We start from the raw sequence: 17,747 nt of genomic DNA on the forward strand, positions 1-17,747 counted from the left end.
GGAGGAGAGGGGAGGGGAGGGGAGGGGAGGGGAGGGAAAGGAGCAATCAGTAGTTTGTTATATACAAATGACAAACACAGAGAGAAAGAAATCAGAGAAACAATCCCATTCATAATAGACTAAACAGTTTTATCCTGGAGTAAATCTAATGAGAATGAGAGACTTGTACAATCCTAATTTTAAGACATTGAATAAGGAAAATACCAGAGGATGGAAAGAAAGACTTCTCATGCTTGGAGGATAGTACTGTGAAAATCGATGTGCAATCTAAAGCAATCTGCAGATTCAACAAGACTCCATCATTTGGAAACACAAACCACAGAGGATAGCCAGAATGATCTTGAACAACAACTAAAATGAACAACCCAAACAAAACAACAACAACTTCTAGATATAATAAGCACTCCTGATTTAAGGGTCAACCACAGAGCCACAGTAACAATAGTATGATATTAGCACCAAAACAGACACATTGATCAATAGAATACAACTGAAGACCCACACGTAAATCCGGAATCTTAAAGTCATTTGATGTTTCACAGAGACCAACAGTACATATTGGAGAAAAGACAAAATATTCAATAAATGGTGCTGGTCAAACTGCATAGCTTCATGTAGAAGAACACAAATAGATCCTTATCTTTCACAATGCCCCAAACTTAGCCCCTAGTGAATCAAGGACTTCAGTATAAGACCCATTACCCTCATCTGTTAGGGGAGAAAGCAGGGAGTACTATTCACTTGGTTTGGAGGAAGAACTTGAACCTCCTTGTTACACTTTGGAGTATCAGCTACCTTCCTGAATAGCTAGCACTGTCAGTTCTTTCTAGCAAACTTGGTGCTTTAGTTAATTCATTTCATGAATCAAATTTATAATGCTTTCATTGGATCAATCATAGTTTGGTCTGCAGCAACAATGCTTGTCTGTGTTTATTATTTATATAAAATCCATAAAGTACTCAAACCAAAGGATCCAAATGCTATCAAATTTATACATTTTCCTACTTTGCCTGTAGCATGTCTAAGTGAAATTGGCCTTTTCCTCTAAGTAGTGAGTGTCAGTAGAAAAAAAAATCACAGTGAATTTAATGCCACTCCCTGATTTTGTTTAGGGCATTTAACATATCTCTGCTTTTCATCATCAATAAAATGTTAACTATTTTGACTTTGCATGTATCTCTTGAATGGGTGCTAAGGGATCTGCTAGAAGGCCGTTTTGGAAGACTAGGGCTCTACTTTCCCTAAGAACTTGTCTCAAGAAAAATCGAAAAGCCATCAACTAGTTTCTATGGTGGAAGCAATGTTAAAGCAACATGATTGTGAATCTGTGGTATGGTTATTATTCATGACTGTTAAACTGGTCTAGAAAGCAAAAGAGCTACACTAAACATTTTGTTCAGCCAGGCCTTGTGCTGAGTGATTATGTAAGTAATGTCCTTAGGCTCTCTACTGGACTAAAACAAGAATGCTCAAGGGGCAAGAATCCAGGAGCATTGTAGGTAAGGGTACAGAAAGGTTGTAGGAGCCAGATGGTCTGGGAGTTTGCTGTGAGATTGTGGCTCATAGAAAGGTCAAAAGCTACACCCAACTGACTGCTTGAACATGTACTCAACAAGGATGATACCAGTAGGCTTGCCCGAGTGGATGGGGGAGGCCCAGGAAGCTCAGCCTTACAGGAAGGCAATGAAGGAATATTGCCTTATATGCAGGCAATGAAGGAATTCTTAGAGAGGAAGAAACAGTCTTTTCCAAGGGAGGAGCACACCAACAGATTATCCAATACCAAGTGTTTAGCCCTGAAAAGGCACATCCAAGTATCTCTGTACTGACTGAGCAGGCTGTATTTGGGAATATATATGCGTATCTATATCTGCATGTAGCCATAACTAACAAAAAAGAAGCATGGATTTGAAAGAGAGCAGGAAAGACATATGGAAGGGATTGGACTGAGAATGGGAAAGGGAGATATGTTATAATTATAATCTGAAAAATAAAAAATAGCCCAGACTTATAATTTTAGTTTCAGCTCAGACTAGCCTTTACTATTATTATTTATTTACATTTCAATCATTGCCTCACCTCATTCTCTCCTCCCACAGTTCCTCATCCGGTTCCTCTTCCCCCTTGCTTCCCAGAGGGTGCTCCCCCCAACCCTACCATACCTCTCCCTTCCCTGGGGCCTCAAGTCTCTCAAGGATTAAGTGCATCTTCTCTCACTGAGACCAGACCAGGTAGACCTCTGCTACATATATGCCAGGGGCCTCAGACCAGCCCTTGTATGCTCCTGGTTGGTGGCTCAGTATCTGTGAGCTACCTAGGGTCTGGATTAGTTGAGACTGTTGGTCTTCCTATGGGGTTGCTCTTTAGTGGGAATATTATCTTTATTTATTGTTGCTTTGTCTCCCTTACAGCCGTGATGTTTAAAGCAAACCCGATATGAGTATGGCATTTTCCTGGGGAGTCGTTCTGCATTGCTTTGTTATTCTTTTGTGGTTATTTACTGTTTGATCCTTTTATTTGTCTCTTGATATCACTGCTGGATCATTTGAATAGCTCTCCTCCATTTATCTCCTCACAACCTGGAGCGACATTTGTTCTATTTCTCTGTATTTTAAATGTTAAGCATCTTTAATATTAATGCTTTCAACCATTGTCTTACATACTGTGTCTTTGTTTTCTGTAACTATAACATAAAAGACAGAGCCTAGACAATGGTTCTGGTGTGTAATGGGTTCTGGTGTGTAATAGGGCCTTCTCTCTGGATTATAACATGGTAGATAGCAAATGAGTATGAAGGTAACCAGGAAGATCAGGCTGAAAGCATGCTTTCCTCTGGACCTAGTCACAGTAAACAAGTCACTGCCACATTGACAGTAATAACCATTTACAAAGAATCAGGTCAGGGGCCTAATATCCTCTTAAAGGTCTCACTTATTAGCAGCAGCCTAACTGTTGAAGTTCAGTAGGAGTTTCAGAAGGGATTGCATTCCCAACGACATACAGAGTTGTCTGTTCCTCCTGTGTTTCCCTGCCTCAGTCTGAAATTATTTAAATTGTTATCGGTAACTATTGGTGTTAGTCATGCATTACTTTCTGTACTCTTTACAAATATATAATATATAGTATGCTAGCATATTACAGCTGCCTATAATAAGCATTCGTGTATATATTTGAACAATTGTATCACATATCATTACAAGTTCTTATTCTTAATAACAATTTATTGTACTAATATTTTGATATGCAGTATCATGAGGAAGTCACGTGTGTACCAATATTTCCTAGTGCAGGTCCTGCCTTTACATTAACTCATGGCCTCACACATCCATTCACAGACTCCTGAGTCTTTTCTAGCATTCTCGGGTTAGTTGTGGTTGATTTTCCAAGCTGCCTTGCTGCTGTTTAATAATAGCAAAAATTTAAAGTTATTTCATGTTTAAAAAATCATAGACAGTAGCAATTCTAATTTTGCTTTTTTAAAAAAATTATTGTTTTAATTCTCTTATTTAGAACATTCTCAAATATTTAATGAGCATTGTAATATTAAAAACTGCTAAATAGTTCATTTAGTTCTTCTAAGTAACACAAAGAGTTCCTAGAGAACTGTATCAGTAATGGCTGTTCTCCCTGGATCCTTAAGCCTATTCATAATCAACTGTATTCACCTTCCAGATCCAAGTGCTATGCTTCACCATCATACAAATAGATGCTTTATCAGGATTAACATCCATATTAAGGGAGACAGAAATAATTCATAGTTCAATTTGATGTTTAGGCCTTATGCTACACCACAGAATCTATACCCCCATACATCTTGAAGATATGTCTTATAATAAATACTACCATTTGTTGTTCCATAGGATGTGATAGCTTCTGCTCCTGACCCAGAGTCTACAAATTTGAAATTTTAAGAGCTTTTTCTAGTACGGGAGAATTCTCTTTTCTTTACGCGTTGTTAAACAGTCAGTTTTTTTCATAAATGGAGTATCAGAATGTGTATTTTAAAGCATACACAGTCCTTTAACATCTACATATTAATCTACCTCATGTTATCAAGGAAGTCACTACACTCTTGTATTCTGTTCTTTCTTTATGCTGGAAGTAATTTTTCCTTAGTATTTATAGAAATTGCACTGTCAATGATATCATAAGTTACTTTAATATTTAAGACAATTTGAAAGTGTATTTAAAATCGGCATTTGTAATGTTGATATCACATCCATAACTTGTATAATTGTGATTTTTGTATCCCTAGATGGCTAGCTTGGTCTTTAGTAAATAATCTAGCAATAAGCTAATTAATAAGACAGATTACTACTTCTGTAATGTGTCAAAGGTTTATGTAATCAATCATGCCTATGGATTTTCAATATCTGGGCACTATTATCATACCCTCAGGCTTTTTGCTATTGAGTGCATGAAATATATTTTCATCCTTCAAACTTATGAATCTATTTAATGCTTGAAGCAAATCACGATTTATTAATCTTTGCTGCAGGAAATTTCATGTATCAAATACTTTTAAACACAGGCCATGTTCAGAACATTTTAAATCAATTGTTGATGTAGGGATAGGCTGCCAGCACGCACATTGACAGATCCTGCACCATCTACTCTCATAGCATCGCTGACCCATACCATGCTCAGATGTTTGCCCAAGGATATCCACCCATTTCTTTAGCTCTTTTCTCATCTTTAGCTAGTTGCTGTTACTAGCAGCCAGTTTCTTTCTCATAAAGCCTGCCTGGTTTTCCCTCTTTAACATATTTAGAAAAATTAAAAATTTTTTCTATTGTGATATTTTACAAACATATACGTATCTTAGTGTCCACTTTTTTAAAATTGGCATTTGTATAGCTCACACTTGAAAAACTATGATCAACATATTTGGACGCTCATGCTCATTACGTAGAATTTTGACTGCCATAGACCTCAAGAAGTTACCGCCTTATAGGTAAATAGTATATAGAGTACAGCTATGAGGTAAACAACTTATCCAAATCTCTGCCGAAGCCTTATTCCAAGAAAGTCAGAGCTTTGAATTCATATGGTCCATCTGGTCATAAAAGCAGCAGTCCAGGAGCAAAGAACACTTAGTTCTGTTTGCCTTTATCTAGCTAGTCAGATACAAGCTCTGATTTCATACAGTCTCTTTCATAAATGCATCCTGTAACATTTCAGAAGTCTCCCATAGTCTTTGTAGGGTATATCTTGTCTCAGCATAGTTATAATTTGTTTTTAGAGGAAAGATTCTTCTGGTTCCCTGGTTCACAATTTGCTTCATTTAGATGGGAAAAGAGAAGACTGTGTTTGTTTGCTTTACATTTCAAGAATTCTTTACATTAATGGCACTTTGAAATGGGTCTGTATCACATCTATCTTTAATAACAGCTGTGGTAAATTCTTTCCTCTCCTAACCCCTAGACCTCATTATAATAAGAAACATATGGGCTTTTGAAAAGAACAGAAAAAAGTGGCCTTTGAAACAAAATAACACAATTCTTTTAAATGACTACAGAGGTTCTCTGTAACAGTCAAGGCAAAGACATCTCCTTGACCTTCCAAATTAAGTACAATGAATTTCACATTTACCAAGTACCAGCTGAAGTTTCTGACTCTACATGCCAGTAGAATGGGAGCAGAAGGTAATTTTCAATTGTTAAACCACAACCTGGTCTACGAGAAGTTGCAATTACTAATCAAATTTATAAGGGTGATCACTGTGTTTATAAGCTTTAAATTTCCCAGTATCAACCATTATGAACACATGATTTGGAAAATGGGAAAGAGGCAGAAAATTCACCCATAATCTCAGCATATTGTACAGTTGCTATCAGTGATTTATCGAATATGTAGCCATTTTTTTCTGAAATACGTGGTAGTGGTATTATAGTATAACTGCTATCATACCTCTGTGTAAATACATAATCATCACTTGAATATTTTCTGTTCTTTCATATGCATTTATAATTTATATTATAAATGTCTTCAGAGTCTATAGAATAATATTAATAATATTAATCAGTATTTTTTTTATAACACAATAGTCAATGATTTTCTAAAATCTTGTGATTATAGACTTCTATACTCAAGGATTCTCAGAGAGATCACTTTCGGCTGTCCTGTGTTACATGCTGGTGCAGGAGGGATATGACAGTGCTGGCTACTAAGGTCCCCTTACTCCTTGATTCTAAACCAAAGTTTCTCCCACTGTGTTTATCAACTCTTCATTCACACATGAGCCCCTGTGGCTCATCACAGCACCATCTGGTTCATCTGGATTCTCTTCACATTTTCTGTGGATACTGGTTACCTTTGCCGTTTTCTTAAATTCATCCCAACATTAATTTTTTTTCATTTAGGCAACACGACTGAATCATTTGACTCAAAATGTCTCTGATACTTTAAAATTCCACTCTATGCCTCCTTTCCTGGCCTCTGTTTTTAAAGACCTATTGTTTAGTTTTGTCTGTGTGGGTTTGGGTCTGGGGTGGGAGGGATATGTGCAGATGAATGCAAGAGTCTGCAGGGTCCAGAAGAGGGCTTCATCTCCTGGGGCAGAAGGACCATCTCTGCCCCCCTTCAGGAGCAGTGAATATTCTTAACCATTGTTGAGCTGTCTCTACAGTCCTGCCTTTATTGATGAATCCGTTTTTCCAACTGCTGTACTCTGTCCTCCACATTTTCAGGCTCCTCTGTCTTACTACTTTGCTCACCAGAGAGTCTTATACATCTCACTTTTTTTTTCCTTGAATTTACAGGTCACACGTATTCTGTGTTCCTCCTTCACACTTGATCAACAGAACATCTTCATAAATAAATCCATATACTACTCTGTGTGTGTCAGTTACTAAGATGCCTGTCCCTCAGCTGGACATACTAGTGTTGCTTCTGGACATGCTCTTCAATTTAGCTGAGACTTTTTTTCTCTTATGCATTTATATTAGGTGTCTCCCCTGCCCAGTACTTAACTTACTTGTGTATTCCCTCAGTGATTTTTTTTTTACACGTTTGTTCTCTCTCACAGACACTGTCTGTCTCTCATTCATCTGACACACCTACATCACCTATGGTGGTGCATCTGTTTCCTCCTCTATGGAAGAATTCCAGGGAGCAGTTCTCTTAAGTTAATAAGGCATCTATTAAAAAGAAATAATCGCACAACAATTATGCACCCGGGAACTTAGAGTTATCCCTATTCAAGTTAGGAGGCAAAAGACGGAGCTCAGTGTGAACACAAATCTCAGTATAATATTGGAAACTTGGGTAGTTCGTTAAGGCTAGAAATTTACAAGTTACGAGAGAAGGGCATCAGGAAAAGGCTCAGTTAAGTGGCTTCTGTGCATGCATGAGGACCTGAGTTCGCATCCTCATGTACAAAGCTGGAGGATGCAGTGTGTACCTATAATGTCTATGCTTGGGAGATAGATGGAGATAGGTAGATTTCTGAAGTTCATTAGCTGTACAGCCTAGGGAACCAGTGAACCCCAGGATTGGTGAGACATCCTTTCTCAAAAGTAAAGGTGGAAAGCAATTCATAAAGACATGATGTCATCCTCTGGCCATAATACTCAGGTGCATATGCATACATCCATGCCATACACAGACAGAAAAACTCCTTTAAGTCTGAACAGGATGGTCAAGTGGCTTTATTTTGAGTCAAAAGATGATACAATGTATAGAAATCCTGTGGGAGCTACTGTAACCATAATCAGTATTACTTGTTATAGTGAACTTTATTTAGCATTTTGAGAAGACATTTAGTCACAAATTAGTATTTTATTTTCAAATGTATAATAAAAATGTAAATACTTTTATTATCCTATTAAAACAGTGTAAATTTTTCTAATCTTCTGAATAAGCAAAATAACCAATACCTCATTAAGGTCTCTATCATAAAGAATATTTTACTGTCATGTACACTTTGCGCTGATGTCATATTAACCAATATTTTCAAGGGCAATACTGTCATTATTTAAATATTATAGTTAGTTCTTACATTGCTTAAAATGTTATTTCATTGAGTGCAATTTAAAAATTGTGTTAATTAAAATTAACTTCAAAACTTTTATGTGGAATTTATTTCCATTTTTCTATTTCTGAGTTCTCAATAACTGAAAAATATATAGCATTGTTTTCTATTCAATTTCATATATTGTGATTATTTGTCTCATAAGAAAAAATATGACTCATTGTACAGTATGCATTTTGAGAATTCATTAAGTTATAAAATATTTTTATCTAAAATATGATATTTCAAAATATATTAATAAAGTTATGCAGATGTATTTCTACCTAAAATTTCACTCATAAAGACTTGATTTTCCAATTTAATATTATTATGTTTAAGTGGGAAAAACTCAATTACATTCCTATATTATTTTAGCATATATTTTTTTAAGTTTGTATTTGATATATAATTAATAGTGTTGATGTCTTTTAGGTATTGCTTACTTGAATGGAATGTGTAGTGAAAAGAGAAAGTGTATTATTGCTGAAGACAATGGCCTGAACCTTGCGTTTACAATTGCCCATGAAATGGGTCACAAGTAAGTGAAATGATCACCATGCTGTACACCCAGCACATGAATTAATAATGTGAGTTTTGGGGATTCATATACGTCTTTGAATATATATATATATATATCTGTGCTTGAAAACTTAGGAGAACTTGTGGTAAGAAGCAGAGGGAAGTAATGGAAAGCACGTTTTGTAACCTGTAACTGTTCCTGATACTTTGAATAAAGTCCACTGTGCTGTGGTAGCCCTTATCAAGATGGCACATGGCTGATTTCCCTACACATTTCCAAATAAATATCAGGAATAGGCATGGAACTACAAAGCAGTGTGTTTTTAACAAGAATTCAAGAAAAGCACATCAGATATGTAAAAATACTTCAGAATAATAGAATCTCTGTTGCTATCAGCAGAGACTGAGTGAACAAATCTACATGTTTTAGGTAAAGTATCTAAACAATTACATGAGACATGTAATCAGCACTAACTTGATCCTGAACAATATTTGTCACATCTAAGCACCTTCCTCCAGTCACAGACTGGTGCATTTAGTAGATTACACAAGAGGATGCAAACAGCTATCATTTCCTCCTCCCCCATTTTATTGAAAATATATTTTTTGCCCATACAATATATTTTGATTATAAGTTCCCTTTCCCCAGATGCTATCAGATCCTCTCCATATCCCCTGCAATTCAAATCTACACCATTTCTTCCCGTCTCATTAAAGAGCAAATAGATATCTAAATAATAAGGAAGCAAAAGAAGACAAAATAAAACCAAACAAAAAGCAATATGACAAAATGAACAGAAGAACAAATGAATCAAATATGCAAGAAACACATATGGACTTAGAGAGACACGTGTTGACACACACAACAATCCCATGGAAACAACACCAGAAACCATAATTATACACAAAAGGGATTAAAAAGGAAAAAAAAGGCCCCTGCGGAGTATCATGAGACAAAGAACCTCCAGAAATTCATTGGATTGGTTTTGTGTGGGCCATATACTGCTGGGCACAGGGCCTGCAAGTCTAGCTCTGCCATTGTCATTAATCCCAATGATAATTGGTGACAGTGGCATATGAACAATATGTAGGCATATATCTTGGTGGAATAATCTTGTGACTGAATGTTGTCAGGACTCCCAACTAATAGCAAAAATAGTTAGAAATATAAAGAATTTTATTTATGCTCTCAAGGCTATAAAAATGGTGCCAATTGGAGTAGGGACTTATTCACAAGCCACTGAATGCAAGTCATCCACTTCCGGATGTCTACATTAGGTTAGCAGCTATCCTTGGACCTAAGGTTTCATTCAGTAGATTGGGTATAATACTTTTGTGATTGGCATCTGTAGGATTAAAATTACACAAAAGCTCCTCTTGTGTTTTCAGGAAGATTATTATAGTGGAAAGTTCTAGACTGGGAACAGACTTCATTCTGAATATAATGTGAACCACTTCAGCAGTAGAAATGTCAGGTTTAGCCAAGTCTTACTGAGAAGGATAATCAAGATGTAAACAGACATTTGTCTTCAGTTCAGTCTCCTATGTTTACTGTTATTATTTATTAATCTCTCCACAAGTTAAGAAATTACAAAATAAGATATGAAAATGCAGTAGGGTTGTATCAGGCATAAAGCAGGATGAACATGGAATATTTGATGGGTGCGGCTGGAGATTTTCAGATTAAGTGAAACTAGCCTGATGCAGCCTAGACGAATATCACATTTTCTCTCACTTGCAATCCAAAATCGTGTCCAAATGCATAAAACTGCATACTTTATGACATGAAATCATAAGGGAGACTGGGAGAGGAGATTGGCAGGAAGAAGGGAGTAGAGGGTAAGGGGAGGGTTTGGGTATGAGTGTGGTCAAATCATGTAATATACTGGAAGGAAACTATCTCAATATGGCCAATACTGTGTACAATGGCTATATGCCAAAATTTTTTAGTATATAAATAAATTAAGAATCAGGAAACTGTTTTCTCTTAAGATTTATAGAGTGGGATTTTTACAACAATAATAACTGATTGTACTAACAGATAAAGTTTTAACCTCTAGAAATCTGTTGCTCCTGAAATTCAAAATTAATTTTTTATAATTAGTAGCCCTTATCTCATCGAAGTTAGTTACAAATTTAGGTAAATTTAGTGTTACTGTGTTGTATTCTAGAAGTCTCTATAGCAAACAAGATGTATTTTCCTCCACCACGTACATGTTGACTAGGGTCATACGTTTCTTACCTGAGTGGGTAAAGGGGGCAAGAGACATGGAATCCTTTGCTCAAAGTTTCTCAGAAGACATCTGCATATTTTTACTTTTCTTCTCAGTGTAGGATGGTTACTACTATAATTTTATATCTGCTGATAGAACAGTACATATCCATTTGGTAAGAAATTGAATATTTCAAGGAAAAAGTGTTAAATGACAATTTTTAAAATGGCAACTTTAAACACCTTCTAGGCAGCAATTGTTTATAGATATTTATTAATATTTACCAAACCCAATAGTTAGTACTAATTATGTGTAACATACTCTGTATTTTAAGGACACAGATATTGAAGGTCACTAGAAAAGTGGACCTAAACATCCCAGTTATTGAACAGTCCTTTGTAGGTATTGAAAGGTTAGATTTTGAGTTGAAGCATGAATGAAGATTTGCACAGGAAAGCATATTAGAGAGTGATGACAAGTTCGGCTAGCGCTAACTGTCCCAGGCAAAAGTGAATTGAAGTCTTTTGGCAGATGGTTTGAATAATGGTTTAAAGAATAGATTTTTAGCTAGTGTATCATTGTTTCTCAGGACTTTGAGTAAATAAGAATCATCCAGAAAATGTACTATAGTGAGATTTCTTATGCTCTATGTATCAGTGTTCTCTTTCAATTAATGGTAGTAAGGCCAGGGAATATGCAGTCTAACCAACCTCATGTCTATGTAATTACCCTGTCCGTCACATTTCCAGGCTCTCTTCTCGTCGAGAGAAATGAAAGGACTTTACATTGGAGGCTGGACTCTTGGTCTACAGTTGGATAGGATCAGCAATTGTCATCATGGATGGCAGCAGAGGCAGCCAAAGGGAGACAGGAAGGAAAATTTTAAAAACATTCTTAGGATGTGGGCTAAGCAAGCAGGAATGTCCCACCCTCAGTGGATAATTAATGTACTTTTGGTAGAGCCTGGTCTTGATTGTATCAGTGATGCCATCTCCTATAGCACCAAGGAGTAGTTTGTGCTCTTTAAACGGAAACACCATCAGTAGGCAGCCTCACCACAATGTTGGTGAATGCCCTTTTCTTTCCTTTTTTACACCTCTATCATTTTTTTACATTTGGACTGGAGATGGGACCCAAGCCTTCCTATGTGCCAGGAAAGCATCTTAGCACACATCTCAACACATAGCAACACATGTGTTGCCTTGTCTCACATAGGTCTTAGAAATGCTAATAGAAATACGTGTTTCATGGTGGGTTTTTTTGCAAATTAAAGTGAATTAAATGATTAAAATTAAAATGAAATAATAAATATAAATTATTTTGTAATTCCTAATATCTAACCATTTTTTCATTAGGATACAACAGTGCAATTACATCCAATCAGATATATTTATATATTCAGTAGGATCGAATGTTGTCTTATGGAAACCAATTTACTTCCAGTTAGATATAGAGATCACTTGTTTCTTCTTTTATTTTTCCATATAGTATACAGCTTCTAGTGAAAAATATTATGTCATGAAAAATATTAACACAGTCGCCAGAGGAACCTCTTTTAAATTTAATTTTTGAGAATTTCATACACGAAAATGTATTTGCATTATTTCTCTTCTTTCCCCTCTTAACCTTCCATGTTGCCTTCTTATGATTTTGCCTTACTCTTTAATTATTATTGTTATACTGCATGCATTTAGTGCTACACACACACACACACACACACACACACACACACACACACACACATATATATATATATATGATGGCTGGGGTTGGATGATCTGGGTGTTCTTCTTTGAAAGAAACTGATTGTCCCTCTCTAGGCAATTACTGTAGCTCTTTATCTAGGGCTGAGGAGGCCTTGGTACACTTTCCCCATCCAAATTGCCATTTCAACTGTACTTTTATGAGAATCTTTTTTAGGCAGCTATATTCTTGAGGTTTCATGGGTGCAGATTCCTTGTCAAGTCTAGAAGACATTATCTTACAGCAACTCTCCTGGTCCTTGGCTCCTATTATCTTCCTGTCCCCCTTCCATGCTGTTCCCTGAGCTGTAGGTGTAGGTAGGTGTAAAGATTACCTTGTAGGTATACCAGTTGACTCTAAGTACCAAAATGTCACATCTGTGTATTTTGACAGTGTGTTTGTCTGTAGTAGCCTCCATCTGCTACAAAAGAAGCTTTTATGATAAGGGGTGAGAGCTGTATTTACCTATGTGTATGAGTGTTAGGAATTTTATTGGCTTTGAAAGTAATGATAGTAGAAGGCTCTCCTGTAGGGTCTATGACCTCTCCCACTATGGGTAGTTGGTTAACTTTCTGGCACCAGCATGAACCCTTCTATTTAGTATCCCCTAAGTTAGTCACTCAATTGTTTGTTACCTCTAAGGATAGTGTCACTCTTACACTTTTGGGGATGTCTTACACTCTGGTCATTATTATGCTATCAGGCCTTATAGCTGAGTAAGACTCTTACTTCTTTTCTTGCTTGGCACTTGGAATAATGCCTTCTGATAGTGAGAGTTAATCTTTGTGGAGGAGTATTCTGGGTCCATTTCTGCTTTATTCCTTCAAGTCTATGGTGTCTTCTGCAACAAGGTCTACCTTCAAGATCTGGGAGGCAACTGGGTGCAATTGCAGAGCAGAAACTGACCCAAAGACTATTTTATTTTGTAGTATACTGGACTGCTCTAACCAACAACTGGAAGCGAGATTTCCAAGCCTAGTGGTAGATATTGTTTTAATCTGTGGCTTCATTGGGGAAGCATTATTACACTATAGGGCAAAACTTTATTTAAACTATATATACAGAATATATAAATATTATATATAATATTATATATTTAGACTATATTATATATATTTTAAGGCAGATTAAAAATAATATATTTCCCTATTGCTTTTGAAAACATCTTTGCTGCTATTTATCTTTCCTTTATTCTCCCCACCTCCTCAGTTAAAGAAAAACTCTTTTCTTTTTAAAATATTACTGTTTACAAATCAAACCCTTTCCAGATTACTCCCAAAATGGGAGTGAATGCATGTGTTCTCCAACTCTTCCAACATCAAAAGGGACCATCTTCAAGATCCAAACCAGTCTCCAGCTTTCCGCAGGATATCACAAAAACTTCCTGGCAGGGACTTTTAAACAAGTTGAGAAGTTTTATAAGATAAAAATATTTTTTCAGTTGACTTGACAACCATGTACAATGTTCGTAGAGAGGTTTATTTGCCCAAGGCTTTTTGTTGAGATGAATTTAAACTGAGATTATTAAAATGTAGCTCAGTTGCACAGCGTGAAGAGAGGTGTTACTAGGCCTTACTTGAAACAGTTTTCCGTGCAATGTATATTACGTGGTATTATGTGGATCCGGAGCTTGATGTGGAGAGAAGTGTTTCTGCTAAATGGGAGACATTAAAAAAAAATCCTCAGAACAAAAATCATCTGTTTAAATGGAGTTTGGTCCAGAAAGAGAAGCCTTGGAGTTAGGTGATTTAGAGGTCTGTCTGATTGAGCACTGGACTGAGTGGACATACATCTACGTCACTGATCTCTCCTTGACCTCAGCGGTGTCCTCATCTGTAAAGTTGAAGCTATTGTAACGGAACATTATGCAGCTATTATGATGATGAAATGATATCATTCTAATGACTAATGTGTTGATCAGCACAGAAAAAATGCACAGTTGTTTTATTTAAGAGTGGTGGAATCAAGTCTTAGCAATGTTTCCTGGTGACTCCAGATGTGTTTCAAAATAGACATATCTCAATTTATTGATAATTTTTTTTCTGGAGGAAATCCAACATGTTCAGGAAATATTAGTAAGTAATAATTCCATCATCAGCTCTCTCCACAGCTAAAGGTAAGTTCCAACATCATGACCAGAAGGAAACTGGCCATCAGAGTAAGAATTTGCTCTGTTTCTCAACTGGAAAATCATATCAGCTCTTTGGAAATGGGCAAATTGTTGAGTCTTGGAAGTTAAATCTCCCAAATGAATACACCACTTAAGAAGTTTTATTACTGCATTTGTAAAATGCCAACATTTGTTCATTATTCTGAAGACCTCCTCTCTAGGAGAGAAGAATTGATCATATTATACACAGTCAGAGGCTGTTAACTCAAGGGGTATCCAATGAGCATGCATGCCATAGCCAGGATCTAACAGGGAAATGATGTACTGATACTATCGGGACCTGCATGAGAAGTGAGATATTGCTGACAGAGTAATCTATCCTGGTTATTCTCTGAGATTGTGCCAAGCTTATAGGTGCTTGTTTTTTTTTCTTATTTTACTTTATTTATTTATTATTTATTTATTTTATTTTTTACTTATAGTTTTTCATACATACATTTTCATCACGTCTTCCTTTCCAGTAACTCCTCTCAGATCCTCCCCACCACCTTGCCCTCTCAACTTGTTTAAATTCAATAACCAAGCAACGTAGTTCTTGCTCTGAAATTTCTCTTAATGAGCCTTAAGTTCATACTTTTAACAAATGCAGCAAACACAGCAAATCACCTTTGTCTCTGTATATATTTTGTCAAAAGAAAGTAAAAAGTTTCTCTTACTCTCTACCCCATGGGGTCACTATATCAACAATCTCCATCATTCTTCTGTGAATAAAGGGCCAGTTGGAGAGTGTCTTTCCTGTTCACAGTTGCTTTGCTACTAGCTTTTAATTTGTTCTCTTCCTGTAGATAGAGTAATATAGAGAAAACTCACTCTAATGCCCAGATCTTGTCTTTTTCTCAGTGGGACTGTTTTATTTGCATCCTATACACTCTCTTACTTTTCTTATGGTTATCAAACTTTGAATTCATTTCTCTTACTATGTTAATCATGATATTCATATGTGGTGATACAGACGCAATTCAAAGATGTTCATTAAAAATGGAAATATTATTCACTAGTGACTGATTTCTTGTTCTGACAGTGAATAGTTACGTTTGATAGTGCATTTGTTAGTTTTATCTAATCAAAATGATCATAGCTAAAATTATCATACCTAATAGTATCTTTTTTCCCAGAATACAGATAGGATTTTTTACTGAGTGCTAACTTCCTCTTTCAAAGTCTATTGTCATAATAAATTTTATTCAAATATTTAATTTACATTTTAATATTTTATATTAATTTTAATTTTGCTTTTACAACAAGTTTAATTGTGATCACAAAGAACAACTTTGGTTAAAATTCTTTAACTTAGTATTTTAAACTAAAATATAAATATTCTTTCAAGTTTTCATTACAAGACTTTATGTTGGATCTAGAACAGAGCCAGAGAATATAGAACATTGCACTATCATGCCATTGTTTGAAACTTTGAACATATTAAGCAAACCTTACTCTCTCTGCTTCTTCACTATTATCCCTTTTTCATGAGTCATTACACTGAAATCCTAAATTTGAGAATTAATTAAACATTAAAAGAATTTTGTCTTAAAAAGAAGAAATTCTACTTGAGCTATAAAGAGTGTAACTTCTGTGTGTCAGACATTTGTGGATCCTAAAAGTTCCTTGTGCTCAAGAATTTCGAAAATAAGAATTAATAATATCTAATAAAACATAGAAAGCGTCGGTCTCCACAAAATCTTATGGTAAGATAATGCCATATACAAGTAGTCAAGGGAGAAACTAGTTTAAGTCTTTTGGAAATAAACTGCAGAAACATTGAATCTGAAGTAGAATCTGGTTGGGCTCAAAGCCTGAATACATGCTGGGGTCCAGGGGATGGAGGGGAACGTACAATGCCCAGTGTGTGAGGGCTGTTTCCAGCCTTGTAAACCATATGTCCTCTCATTCTTTTCTTTCCAACTGTAAGCAAGTCTTCACCAGCCAAATATGCAATTACTCCTAAACCATCGGGTTACTTACAAGGTGGGAAATGCTTATGTTCATCTCAACAGAGATTTTTATGTTCACTACTGTTGCTTCAGTGATTTCTCACTGAAGAGACTGCCATGCCTTCTCATGCACTTGAGAGTGAGACCAATGTGGCACATAATGAATATGAACACTTCCTGTCGCTATGTTTTTAGGGATCATGCCTGTGGAGTGCATATTACTGTGGACATTTTCTGTCTACATATGATTAGGGGAGAGGGTGGGGATCAATAATTCATTTCGATGTTGAGTACCCATCTCCATGTTCTTAGAGGTAAAGCTTGTGGAGTGTGTTGTTACGTGGAAGGTCTCAACTCCCATGCTCACGGGGAAAACCACTGTGGAACAGATAATTACTATGGAAATTCCCTGTCCTTGTGTTCTTAGGGGTGAGTCCTGTGGGACATGGAGTTACTGTGGGAGTTTTCTGTTCTCATGCTGGAGCGGAGAGTCTTGTGAAGCACATTAGTTACTGCTGTCACTGTTCTCTTTGTCTCTCTTGTCTCTCTCTGTCTCTCTCTGTCCCTGTCTCTGTCTCTCTCTTTATTGCTCTCCTTCTGTCTGTCTCTCTGTCTCGGTTTCTGTCTCTATTGCTCTCTTCATTCCCCACACCCCCCTCTTCTTCATTTGCTATCGTTGTGCATTTATTTTGTTGTTGCTTTGTTTATTTTGAGACAGGGTTCCCATATAAAGCATTCAGTGTCTTGTTTGCACTAAAATATTTTATATTAAGGCAGAAACGATGCAGGGTCCTCCTACAGTAGATATAAAAAGCAAAGGAAGTGCTAAGTAATAGTGAATTACAAGAAAGTAAGAAGCATAGTTGAGAAATCCCAAGGTATTTGTAATAAATGAAATGGCAGAAGACGAAGGGCCGAGGTCTCCACTGGGTCATCTGGAAACTGCCATAACAGGAGATAAGAAGACAGATGAGTGCTAAAGTCAGCTTTTATTGTATAGTGGAAGCAAACGAAAGAGGATGGCCAGTAAAACATACTGGGATAAGACCCAGGAAGAATGTCATACAAATTGTCTCCATTGTCTAGTAAGAATGTTTTATGATCTCCTTTAGGTGGCAATAGATATTGAAAGGCAATAACAGTTGAGAGAACTATTTAGA

At 36.3% G+C, this 17,747-nt stretch overlaps 1 protein-coding gene across 1 annotated transcript in view; it reads left to right on the forward strand.

Moving 5' to 3' along the window:
- The window catches only part of Adamts19 (ADAM metallopeptidase with thrombospondin type 1 motif 19), a 186,374-nt gene that overhangs the window by 75,332 nt on the left and 93,295 nt on the right, over positions 1 to 17,747 (forward strand). Inside the window, exon 6 of the mRNA XM_028777164.1 lies at positions 8,444 to 8,549. Coding sequence (XP_028632997.1) covers positions 8,444 to 8,549 — 106 coding nt within the window. The remainder of the gene's footprint in view (positions 1 to 8,443; positions 8,550 to 17,747) is intronic.

This window comes from Grammomys surdaster, unplaced genomic scaffold (assembly GCF_004785775.1).
Source record: "Grammomys surdaster isolate TR1022 unplaced genomic scaffold, NIH_TR_1.0 278, whole genome shotgun sequence".
In the NCBI taxonomy this organism is placed as follows: Eukaryota; Metazoa; Chordata; class Mammalia; order Rodentia; family Muridae; genus Grammomys; species Grammomys surdaster.